This window comes from Rana temporaria, chromosome 13 (genome assembly GCF_905171775.1).
Source record: "Rana temporaria chromosome 13, aRanTem1.1, whole genome shotgun sequence".
NCBI lineage: Eukaryota > Metazoa > Chordata > Amphibia > Anura > Ranidae > Rana > Rana temporaria.
The window spans coordinates 111,912,924-111,924,815 of record NC_053501.1 but is presented as its reverse complement, the minus strand read 5'-3'; the positions used below and the strand labels follow the sequence as shown (position 1 = coordinate 111,924,815).

The 11,892-nt window shown below is 49.7% G+C and overlaps 1 protein-coding gene across 1 annotated transcript in view; it reads left to right on the top strand.

Annotated features, from left to right (window-relative positions):
- COPA (COPI coat complex subunit alpha) overlaps nucleotides 1–11,892 on the top strand; it is a 74,287-nt gene that overhangs the window by 44,295 nt on the left and 18,100 nt on the right. The window contains exons 19-25 of the mRNA XM_040332247.1: nucleotides 3,151–3,297; nucleotides 5,996–6,185; nucleotides 8,423–8,518; nucleotides 8,612–8,700; nucleotides 10,845–10,968; nucleotides 11,064–11,147; nucleotides 11,226–11,335. Of these exons, the coding sequence (XP_040188181.1) occupies nucleotides 3,151–3,297; nucleotides 5,996–6,185; nucleotides 8,423–8,518; nucleotides 8,612–8,700; nucleotides 10,845–10,968; nucleotides 11,064–11,147; nucleotides 11,226–11,335 (840 nt within the window). The remainder of the gene's footprint in view (nucleotides 1–3,150; nucleotides 3,298–5,995; nucleotides 6,186–8,422; nucleotides 8,519–8,611; nucleotides 8,701–10,844; nucleotides 10,969–11,063; nucleotides 11,148–11,225; nucleotides 11,336–11,892) is intronic.

Sequence of the window (11,892 nt, the reverse complement as noted above, 5' to 3'; positions counted from 1 at the left end):
GCCGAAACTCAGTGTAGTGTTCGCGGCAGTCTGTAAGCACTGGAAGGTGGTAATGCGGGCGGTGAGAGATGACGTCATCTCTTTTGCTCGCACGCAGCACCTCTCTCTGCTCGTCCGCCACTGCCGGCTGTAAGCACTGGACGGTGGTGATGCGGGCGTGCGAATATCACATACTCGATCAATTAGCCAGACAGCTAATCACGGCTGGCTGTGAGGGCAGAACAGCTTTGATGTGTGGCGGGCGACGAGAGATGATGTCATCTCTCTGCTCGTCCGCCACCGCCGAACCCCTGAAAGTGCAGCCTTGTCGGCGGCCCGGCTGCAAACAGGCTACGGCCCGGCAGTGGCCCGGGGGTTGGGGACCCCTGCTTTAACCACTTCCCTACCGCGTCATTGTGAAATGACGGCGGCAGGAACCCCTCCTCGATCCGGGTGGACGTCATATGACGTCCTGGGCTTTGTGGGGGGATATCTGAATGATGCCTGCAGCTAGAGGCATCATTCAGATATCCTTCTCTTCTGCCGGCGATTCTGCGCAACGTAAGAATGATCATAGCGGCGATTCCGCCGCTAGATCGTTCTTACAGGCAGCGGGAGGGGACATCCCCCCCCTCCCGCCGCCATCCGGTGCTTCTCCGTGCTCTCCCGTGCCATCGGGGGCCCGGAGAACGAATCGTCCGCCGCTGGCAGGAAGCATAGAGATGACTGGTGACCAGATGGTCACCAGTCATCTCTATGACCGTCGGAGGACCCGGGCGTGATGTGATGACGTCACGCCCGGGTCCCCGTAAGTCAGTGTTTCTCAATTCCAGTCCTCAGGCCCCCCCAACAGGTCAGGTTTTCAGGATTTCCATTATTTTGCACAGGTGATTTGATCAGTTTCACTGCCTTTGTAATCACCACAGCCTTTTCATCTGAGGGAAATCCTGAAAACCTGACCTGTTGGGGGGGCCTGAGGACTGGAATTGAGAAACACTGCCGTAAGTAAACAAAGCCGCAATTGCGGCTGCTAAGCAACAGTAATCATGAGATCGGTGAATTTTTTTTCACCGATTTCATTCTTTCCAGCCTGGAGGAGAGATGTGAGGTCTTATTGACCCCGCATCTCTCCATAAAGAGTACCTGTCACACACATTCCTATTACAAGGGATGTTTACATTCCTTGTAATAGGAATAAAAGTGATAATATAAAAATAAAAAAAAAGTGTAAAAAAAGAAATAAATATGTAAAAGAAATAAAAAATATTTTTTTTAACGCCCCTGTCCCCAGTAGCTCGCGCGCAGAAGTGAACGCACACGCAAGTCCCGCCGACATATGTAAACGCCGTTTAAACTACATATGTGAGGTATCGCCGCGTGCGTTAGAGTGCCGGCGACAATTCTAGCACTAGATCTCCTCTGTAAATCTAAACTGGTAACCTGTAAAAAAATTCAAAGCGTTGCCTATGGAGAGTTTTAAGTACCGAAGTTTGGCGCCATTCCATGAGTGTGCGCAATTTTAAAGCGTGACATGTTAGGTATCTATTTACTCGGTGTAACATCATATTTCATATTTTACAAAAAAATTGGGCTAACTTTACTGTTTTGTTATTTTTTTAATTCATGAAACAATTTTTTTTCAAAAAAATGGCGTTTGAAAAATTATTGCGCAAACAGCGTGCAAGATAAAACGTTTCAATGACCGTCGTTTTATTCCCTAGGGTGTCTGCTAAAAAAAACATATATAAAGTTTGGGGGGTTCTGCGTAATTTTCTAGCAAAACAATTATGATTTGTACATGTAGGAGAGAAGTGCCAGAATAGGCCCGGTATTGAGGTGTGTATAACTGCCCTGTATGGAAGAGGTTAAAGGAACGCTGGCATTATAGAAGAATGGGAGAAGACATTTGCTGTCTTGTCTTTAGGGCTTCTTAATATTATTTTTTATTTTATTTTGCTACTCACCAGATCATTGACCTGAAACAAGTACTTTATTGAGGCAATTCACAGCCCACAGACTTTACTGTACTGAAGCCAGGATTAGAATGTCAACCCAGAAATATTCTCCCATGTTTGTTATTTTGACAGGTTCTCTTTAAAACTGGCATTCTCTGATTTGCTGGAAGTAGTGCTCAGTTTACAGCAGGGGGTCTCAAACTAGCGGCCCTCTATCTGTTGTAGAACTACAAGTCCCATGATGCATTGCAAGGCCGACAGTTGCATGCATGACTCCCACAGGTAGAGGCATGATGGGACTTGTAGTTTCGCAACAGCTGGATGGCCACCAGTTTGAGACCCCCTGGTTTAGAGTGTGCTTTGGCTCCCTCTGCTGTCTTCAGTAGTAGTTACACACTATGGGCCAGATTCTCGTAGATCCGCGTATCTTTGCGCGGGCTTAACGTATCCGATTTACATTACGCCTCCGCAACTTAGAAGGGCAAGTGCTGTATTCTCAAAGCACTTGCTCCGAAAGTTGCGGCGGCGTAGCGTAAAAAGGCCGGCGTAAGCCTGCCTAATTCAAATTTGGAACAGGGGGGCGTGTTTTATGTTAATAACTTGTGACCTGACGTGATTGACGTTTTTCACGAACGGCGCATGCGCCGTCCGTGGAAATCTCCCAGTGTGCATTGTTTCTAATACGCCGCAAGGACGTATTGGTTTTGACGTGAACGTAAATTACGTCCAGCCCCATTCACGGACGAGTTACGCAAACAACGTAAAAAATTCAAGATTCGACGCGGGAACGACGGCCATACTTGACATTGGTACGCCGCACTTACGCCACCATATAGCAGGGGTAACTTTACGCCGGGAAAAGCCTAACGTAAACTGCGTATCTGTACTGCGTCGGCCGGGCGTACGTTCGTGAATTCGCGTATCTAGCTGATTTACATATTTCTAAGCGTAAATCAGCGTACACACCCCTAGCGGCCAGCGTAAATATGCAGTTACGATCCGACGGCGTAAGAGACTTGCGTCAGTCGGATCTAAGGGAAATCTATGCGTAACTGATTCTAAGAATCAGGCGCATAGATACGACCGGCCGGACTCAGAGATACGCCTGTCGTATCTCTTTTGAGAATCTGGCCCTATGCCACTCACTTCCTCTCTTCATAAATGATATTTCTGTTTGAGATGAGCACTTATCCACCATTTTTTTTCCCCCTGTTAGGTGCTGCACATGGTGAGAAACGCCAAGCTGGTAGGACAGTCGATCATTGCCTACTTGCAGAAGAAGGGTTACCCCGAGGTGGCGTTGCACTTTGTGAAAGACGAGAAGACGCGATTTAGCCTGGCTCTGGAGTGCGGCAATATTGAGGTTTGTTGACTTGTCCGGGTTCTCCTTTTATGATTTTCCACCCGGACCTTAAATGTTCGTGTTGTTCTGTAAGACCTGGGCCCCTTGGAAGCCGAATGTGTTTTTTTTTTTTTTTTTTTAGATGCTCTTGATGTAGATTGTTGGTGAAAATGAATTTGCATGTTTACTGTGGTTTCTCCTTTATGTTTTGTCCATGAAGTCCACATTTAACACGTTTGCTTTAAAGGGCATTAGTATTGTGGAACCCGTGCCCCCCAAAAAAAGAAAGGCAAGCACGGGGCAAAAGATTAATGACCAGTATTGCCTGTAGACCCTCAGCAGCTGTTCTGTTTTCTTATTACTGACTTACCATGCCTTGTTCTGAACGGTCTCCTTGTTTGGAGACGGCCATCTTGTTAGAGCAACGTGACTTTGCTTCCTTATGTCAGTGGTACCCCCCTGTTGCTGGTGGGGTAATGGTCAAGAACCAACAGGAGGGAGAGAGGAAGCACAGATCTGCAGAATGGAAGAAACAGGGATAAACTTGCAGTGTAGGTCCTCAGGTACAGTTTCCCCTCCAGTAAGGAGAACAGTGAGATCCACAGAATGGAAGAAACAGGGAGAAACTTGCAGTGTAGGTCCTCGGGTACAGTTTCCCCTCCAGTAAGGAGAACAGTGAGATCCGCAGAATGGAAGAAACAGGGAGAAACTTGCAGTGTAGGTCCTCAGGTACAGTTTCCCCTCCAGTTAGAACAGTGAGATCCGCAGAATGGAAGAAACATGAAGAAACTTGCAGTGTAGGTCCTCGGGTACAGTTTCCCCTCCAGCAAGGAGAACAGTGAGCAGCTTAGTCGTGAACTCATCTAATGACTAGTGGGGTAGTGATAGAGACAGAGAAAACACAGATCCACAGAATGCATAAAGCAGAAGCAAGGAGATCTTTCCACTGTAGGTCCTCGGGTACAGCTTCCCCTCCAGCAAGGAGAACAGTGAGCAGCACTGTAGTGAAATCACCAAGCAGAACTCCAATCCTGGTGAGCCTTGTGGTCGGAGGAATATGGCTTTGCTTCCTCATGTCAGTGGTACCCCCCTGTTGCTGGTGGGTTAATGGTCAAGAACCAATAGGAGAGGGAGAGGAAGCACAGATCTGCAGAATGAAAGAAACAGGGAGAAACTTGCAGTGTAGGTCCTTGGGTACAGTTTCCCCTCCAGCAAGGAGAACAGTGAGATCCGTAGAATGGAAGAAACTCGCAGTGCAAGTCCTCCGGTACAGATTCCCCTCCAGCAAGGAGAACAGTGAGCAGCTTAGTCGTGAACTCATCTAATGACTAGTGGGGTAGTGATAGTGGTACCCCCCTGTTGCCTGGTGGGGTAATGGTCAAGCACCAGCAGGAGAAGTGGAGGAAGCACAGATACGCAGAATGAATGATGCAGAAGCAGGGAGATCCTTGCACTGCAGGTTCTCAGGTACAGCTTCCCCTCCAGCAAGGAGAACAGTGAGCAGTGACATCACCAAATCTCACTCCAAACCTGGAAAAACTAGTGGTCAGAGGCAAGAGGGCCTAAGATGTTCTCCTGTAGATGTATAACTATAAGGTTACAGAGCAGGGGTGCCTAGGCACAGGAAGTACACTGATATATTTAACGTGAAATTCAAGACAAATCTTTCAGGGTTCTGCTTAGGCACAAACATTTCCAGATGTTCTCTAAAACAACGGTCTCCAAACTGTGGCCCTTTACTTTTGTCCCACCCTTGGGGCAATATATCCTCCCAATGGCGGGGCCCACAATTCCTCCCAATGGCGGGGCCCACAATTCCTCCCAATGGCGGGGCCCACAATTCCTCCCAATGGCGCCAACAATGGGGCCACAATTCCTCCCAATGGCGCCAACAATGGGGCCACAATTCCTCCCAATGGCGCCAACAATGGGGCCACAATTCCTCCCAATGACGCCAACAATGGGGCCACAATTCCTCCCAGTGACGCCAACAATGGGGGCCACAATTCCTCCCAGTGACGCCAACAATGGGGGCCACAATTCCTCCCAGTGACTCCAACAATGGGGGCCACAATTCCTCCCAATGACACCAAACAATGGGGCATTTCCAACCTCCAATGGTTACAATCTGGCACCCCTAAAGTCCGAAGAACAGTATACTGGTCCTTTGCTTAGAACGTTTGGAGACCCCTGGTCTAAAAGATGGCAGATCTTCTTCACTTTTGAGTTTCTCAGGTTAATTTATTTGCACCTCGCTGCTTATACCCCTGTATTCCATTTACCCCACAATCACCACCCTGGTTGCCCATTTGATCTGGTCAGAGTTTACACAACGCCTAGGGTTTTTAATCCCTGCGTCCATGGGGGTAGCACGTACGCCAGGCAATTGGTGGTTCAGGCGATCAGTGGTGCATCATGAGAAAAAGAAGAGAATCGCATGTGTCCCTTACCAGGTATGTCACTTTGCTCTGACCACGGAAGCAGGGAAGTGAATAAAAGTGTAAGCAGTGGGCAAAGCAGTCCATTACCATGCATGGGGGGAAAAGCGCAAGTTCACTTTAACGGCCTGATAGCGCAAGTTGGTGCCCTCAAGCTCCTTCCTATAAAGTTTTCACATTTCTGCACAAACCAATTGTATCAGTTTCCTGTTCATCTATGGGTAGTGTGAACCTCCCCCCAGGTACAGAATCTGTAATAACGGCTTCTCTCCGCACACCAGATTGCGTTAGAAGCCTCGAAGGCTCTGGATGACAAGAGCTGCTGGGAGAAGCTGGGCGAGGTGGCTCTGCTGCAGGGCAACCATCAGATCGTGGAGATGTGCTACCAGCGCACCAAGAATTTCGACAAGCTCGCCTTCCTTTACCTCATCACCGGGAACCTGGAGAAACTGCGAAAGATGATGAAGATCGGTAAGAGACGCAGACCACATAGATCAGGGGTGGCAAACTCAAATTCATCGAGGGCCGCATCAGCAGTGTGGTTGCCCTCAAAGGGCCAGTTGTATATGGGTTGCACTACATACAGAATGCAGAGTTCAGGATTACGTCAGGATTATGCTGAGTACACAGTGCAGGAATTCAGGGGTCCGCACAGACCCCCATTACATCAGAGTGCGCACAGACCCCCATTACATCAGAGTGCGCACAGACCCCCATTACATCAGAGTGCGCACAGACCCCCATTACATCAGAGTCCGCACAGACCCCCATTACATCAGGGTCCGCACAGACCCCCATTACATCAGGGTCCGCACAGACCCCCCATTACATCAGGGTCCGCACAGACCCCCATTACATCAGGGTCCGCACAGACCCCCCATTACATCAGGGTCCGCACAGACCCCCCATTACATCAGGGTCCTCACAGACCCCCATTACATCAGGGTCCGCACAGACCCCCTTGTAATGCTGTGGACTCGGATGTAAAGGGGGAACTCTGATGTAAGGGGGGCTCTGCCCACCAAAGCCCCCCTCTTGCACCAGAGTCCACAGAGCACCCCTTAAATTCATTTAATATATACACTGGGAGGTGGGAGAGGGTGAGCTTACTAACCCCAGGATGGAGGGTCAGGGGCGGACTGCCTGCATCTTCCTTCACATTTTCCCGGGGATGTGTGAGCGGGGAAGACGCAGGGGGTGCGTGCCACACAGTGTAGAGAGGCGGGAAGAGGAGGAGCAGTGTCCGAGCTGAACTGTCGGCGTGGATTCTAAGGCTGAGCTGTGTGTGAGAGAGACACACCGCTCAGCCAATTGGCCGCGCCGGAGATGACACAGGCGCAGCCGCATAGCGGTAGGTGAGCGGCTGCCGCGACCTGGGTTGACCCTGTCCGGGCCGCGGGCGCCGCTTACCTCCTGCTGTGCGGCCTGAGCGGGTGGCACTGGCACAAGCGGTGGAGGCTGGCGGGCCACATGACAAGGCTTGGCGGGCCTTGTGTTTGCCACCCCTGACATAGATGATCGGATCGGCTCCTGACTTCGTATTTTAGACCTCTTTAGTGGGCAATCTAGAGCAGGAGGCATTCCAGACAGACCCAACGTCCGCGCAGTTACGGCAATCACAGTCGGCCCGACACACTGTGACACGGCCATAGAGATCGGTCATATGTGTGCCCTGGAGCATATCGCTCACCGCCCTCCCCTGGAGCAACGGGGAATGTCGTGGACGGCCCAGCGCATAGCTAAAGGCCGGCACACGCTCGATGGCCGAACATGGGGGGGACTACAAGGATCGAGGATCCAGCCTGTCACCCAGTCGGCAGTTGATTGTAGATCCCAGGATCCAAAAATGCAGGAAAAAATAGAATAAAAGCGAAAAAAAATCACCTGAAAACCTCCAGAGCACATGGGCCCAGAGGAGCCATGTCTTCTCCTATCGTTAGGCAGAAAAAAACTGGGGCTTGCCTGATGCAGAGAGTGGGATGTACCCGGGGGACCCACCCCCTGGGAGGTGCTGTACTGAAAAAAAATGAATATTTTTAACTTTTTTTTCCTCCGTTTAGGGCGATACGTATTCTTTACAATAAGCGTTTGGTTTGCGCAAAAGTTATAGCGTCTACAAAATAGGGGGGTATTTTATGGCATTTTTATTGATATTTTTTATTTTTTTTTACTAGTAATGGCAGCGATCAGCGTTTTTTTTTTTTTTTCCAGTACTGCGACATTATGGCGGACACTTGACTAATTTTTGGGACCATTGGCATTTTTATAGCGATCAGTGCTATAAAAATGCATTGGATTACTATAAAAAATGCCACTGGCAGTGAAGGGGTTAACACTAGGGGGCGAGGAAGGGGTTAATTATGTTCCCTGGGTGTGTTCTAACTGTAGGGGGGGTGGGGTGGCCTCAGTAGTTGTACGAACAGAAGATCAGCATTTCTCTCCCGGTCCCCGCTCTTTAACGAGCGATTGCGTGTGCCCGGCGGCGATCGCGCCCGCCGGGCACGGGAGAGCGGGGGGGCGCGCATGCTCCCCTAGTGGCCTGCGCGAGAGCCGACGTATAGCTACGGGCTCTCGCGCAGGGGAGCCGACCTGCCGCCGTAAAACGACGGCGGCTGGTCGGCAACCAGTTAAACCTGATGAAGCAGTTGACTCAGGGTGTCATCCGTCTTGCTGCGTCTTACAACCTTCTTTTGTATCTTGAATTCCAGCGGAGATCCGTAAGGACATGAGCGGGCAGTACCAGAATGCCCTCTTCCTGGGAGACATTGATGAGAGAGTGAGGATCCTTAAGAACTGCGGGCAGAGTAAGTAAACCCTCGTCTGCTACGCCGCGCCTGCTCCTTCCTCTGTTGTCCTTCTGAGTTGTAGACTCCATTTGTCTTCTTCCTTTTCTGCAGAGTCTCTGGCTTATCTCACCGCCGCCACACACGGCATTACGGATGAAGAAGACAAACTGCGGGAATCCTTCGAACCAGAGAAAGAAATAGTAAGTGCGTCCCAGGGCCTCCAACTCGCCATTGGTGGCTCGTGTTTTTTTGCGTGATGTAAACCCTTGTTGTCAAAAGTATTGGTACGCCTGCCTTTACACACACATTTAATTTTACTTTAATGACATCCCAGTCTTAGGCCTAGATTCACGTACGGCCGATCTACGTTGCGCGGGCGTAGCGTAACGTATTTACGCTACGTCGCCGCAACTTAGAGAGGCAAGTGCTGTATTCACAAAGCACTTGCCTCCTAAGTTACGGCGGCGTAGCGTAAATGGGCCGGCGTAAGCGCGCGTAATTCAAAGTAGGCTGTAGGGGGCGTGTCGTATTTAAATGAGGCTTGAACCCCATGTAGATGCATGGCCGAACAAACGGCGCATGCGCAGTATCACGTCGTATTTACGCCCAAAGATACATCGGCTCAATGCCTGTGACGTGAACGTAATTTACGCACAGCCCTATTCGCCTACGACTTACGCAAACAACGTAAAAAGATACGCTTGTTCCGACGTCCATACCTAGCATGGGATGCGCCACCTAGAGACCAGCTTTATCTTTACGCCGGCGTATCTCTAACATAAACGGCGTAACTAATTGCGACGGGCGCAAGTACGTTCGTGAATCGGCGTATCTAGTCATTTGCATATTCTACGCCGAACTCAACGGAAGCGCCACCTAGCGGCCAGCGTAAATATGCACCCGAAGATACGACGGCGTAGGAGACTTACGCCGCTCGTATCTTAGCCTAATTTAAGCGTATCTGGTTTCCAGAATACGCTTAAGTTTAGGACGGCGTAGATTCAGAGTTACTATCTATTGATACGCCGGCGTAACTGTACCTGAATCCACCTATTAGTCTGTAGGGTTCAATATTGAGTATGTACTGAAAAATGACTGGTACTGACTGCACTGGTGTGAACTAGAGCCATTGGAATACATGGAAAACAGAACTGCATCTGGTGTGAACTAGTTCCCTTCACTGGAACTGAGGGGCCAAGCCCAACCAACCCCTGAGGGGCCAAGCCCAACCAACCCCTGAGGGGCCAAGCCCAACCAACCCCTGAGGGGCCAAGCCCAACCAACCCCTGAGGGGCCAAGCCCAACCAACCCCTGAGGGGCCAAGCCCAACCAACCCCTGAGGGGCCAAGCCCAACCCCTGAAAAAACAACCCCACACCATAATCCCCCCTCCACCAAAGGATTTGGACCAGTGCACAAAGCAAGGTCCATAAAGACATGGATGAGTGAGTTTGGGGTGGAGGAACTTGACTGACCTACAGAGTCCCGACCTAAACCCGATAGAACACCTTTGGGATGAATTGGAGCGAAGACTGCGAGCCAGGCCTTGCGCTTCTGGAAGAATGGTCAAACATTCCCATAGACACCCTCCTAAACCTTGTGGACGGCCTTCCCAGAAGAGTTGAAGCTGTTATAACTGCAAAGGGCGGGGCCAACTCAATATTGAACCCTACGGACTAAGACTGGGATGCCATTAAAGTTCATGTGCGTGTAAAGGCAGGCGTCCCAATACTTTTGACAAAATAGTGTAGGGATGCTCCTTGGTGCAGTCTGTATTTCTCTTCCGTTCATGGACGGACACAGCAGCATTGACCTTAGGGTTATATTCCTTTCAGGAGAGACTAGGCAGAAAAAACAGCACTTCAAGTGTTAAAACACTTCTCTCAGTACAGCACCTCCCAGGGGGCGGGTACATCCCACTCTCTGCCTCATGCAGCTCCAGTTTTTTTTCTGCCTAGCGATAGGAGAAGACATGGCCCTTCTGGAGCCCATGTGCTCCGGAGATTTTTTGCGATTTTTCGCCTTTGTTTGTTTTTTCCTGCATTTTGGATCCTGGGATCTACTATCAACTGCCAACTGGGTGACAGGCTGGATCTGCGATCCTTGTAGTCCCCCCATGTTCGGCCATCGAGCGTGTGCCGGCCTTTAGCTAGGCCGTCCACGACATGCCCCGTTGCCCCAGGGGCGGCCGGTGAGCTGCTTGCTATGTCCACTGGCACCAAAAACAATTGGACGCGTCATCTGAAACAAGGGGACTCGTCCAGCTAAGACCGGCTGCCTAGCTGATCTCAGAATACGTTCTTTGTGGTTTAGAGATTGATCGGTTTGTCCTCCACGTTTTGTAGATTCCAGAAGTAGACCCAGATGCCAAACTGCTGCTCCCACCTCCTCCAGTTATGCCGCTGGACACCAACTGGCCTCTGCTGACCGTTTCCAAGGGCTTCTTTGAAGGATCCATAGCAAGTAAAGGTAAGACTCGCTGAAGAACGAGACCAATGAAGATCATCTCGCCAAATCACCTTCTGTCTCCATTCACTCTCTCTCTCTCTTTCTGTTCCTTACAGCCAAAGGTATGGCGGCAGACATTGATGTGGACACTGTGGGAGGAGAAGGTTGGGGAGAAGATGCAGAGCTTCAGCTGGATGAAGGTAAAGCAGATGTGTGATTGTCTTCTGATTGGTGGTCAGGAGAGAATTTGTCCTTCAGTGCTTTTCTTCTACTTCTAGATGGCTTTGTGGATGCGGGAGAGGCATTTGGAGACGAGGCTCCTGGAAAAGGACATGAAGAAGGAGGCGGATGGGACGTGGAAGAAGATCTGGAGCTTCCCCCTGAACTGGTGAGAATCCTTAAAGTGGAACACAAGCTGTACTTAACCACTTGACCACCAGGCCTATTCTGGCACTTCTCTCCTTCATGTGAAAATCACAATTTTTTTGCTAGAAAATTAATCAGAACCCCCAAACATTATATATTTTTTTTTAGCAGACATCCTAGGGAATAAAATGGCAGTCATTGCAATACTTTTTGTCACACCGTATTTGCGCAGCGGTCTTACAAGCGCACTTTTTTTGGATAAAAATCACTTTTTTGAATTAAAAAATAAGACAACAATACATTTTGCCCAATTTTTTTATATATTGTGAAAGATAATGTTACGCCAAGTAAAATGATACCCAACATGTCACGCTTAAAAATTGCGCCCGCTCGTGGCATGGCGTCAAACTTTTACCCTTAAAAATCTCGATAGGCGACGTTTAAAAAATTCTACAGGTTGCATTTTTTGAGTTGCAGAGTAGGTCTAGGGCTAGAATTATTGCTCTCGCTCTAACGATCGCAGCGATACCTCACTTGTGTGGTTTGAATACCGTTTTCATATGCGGGCGCTACTCGCGT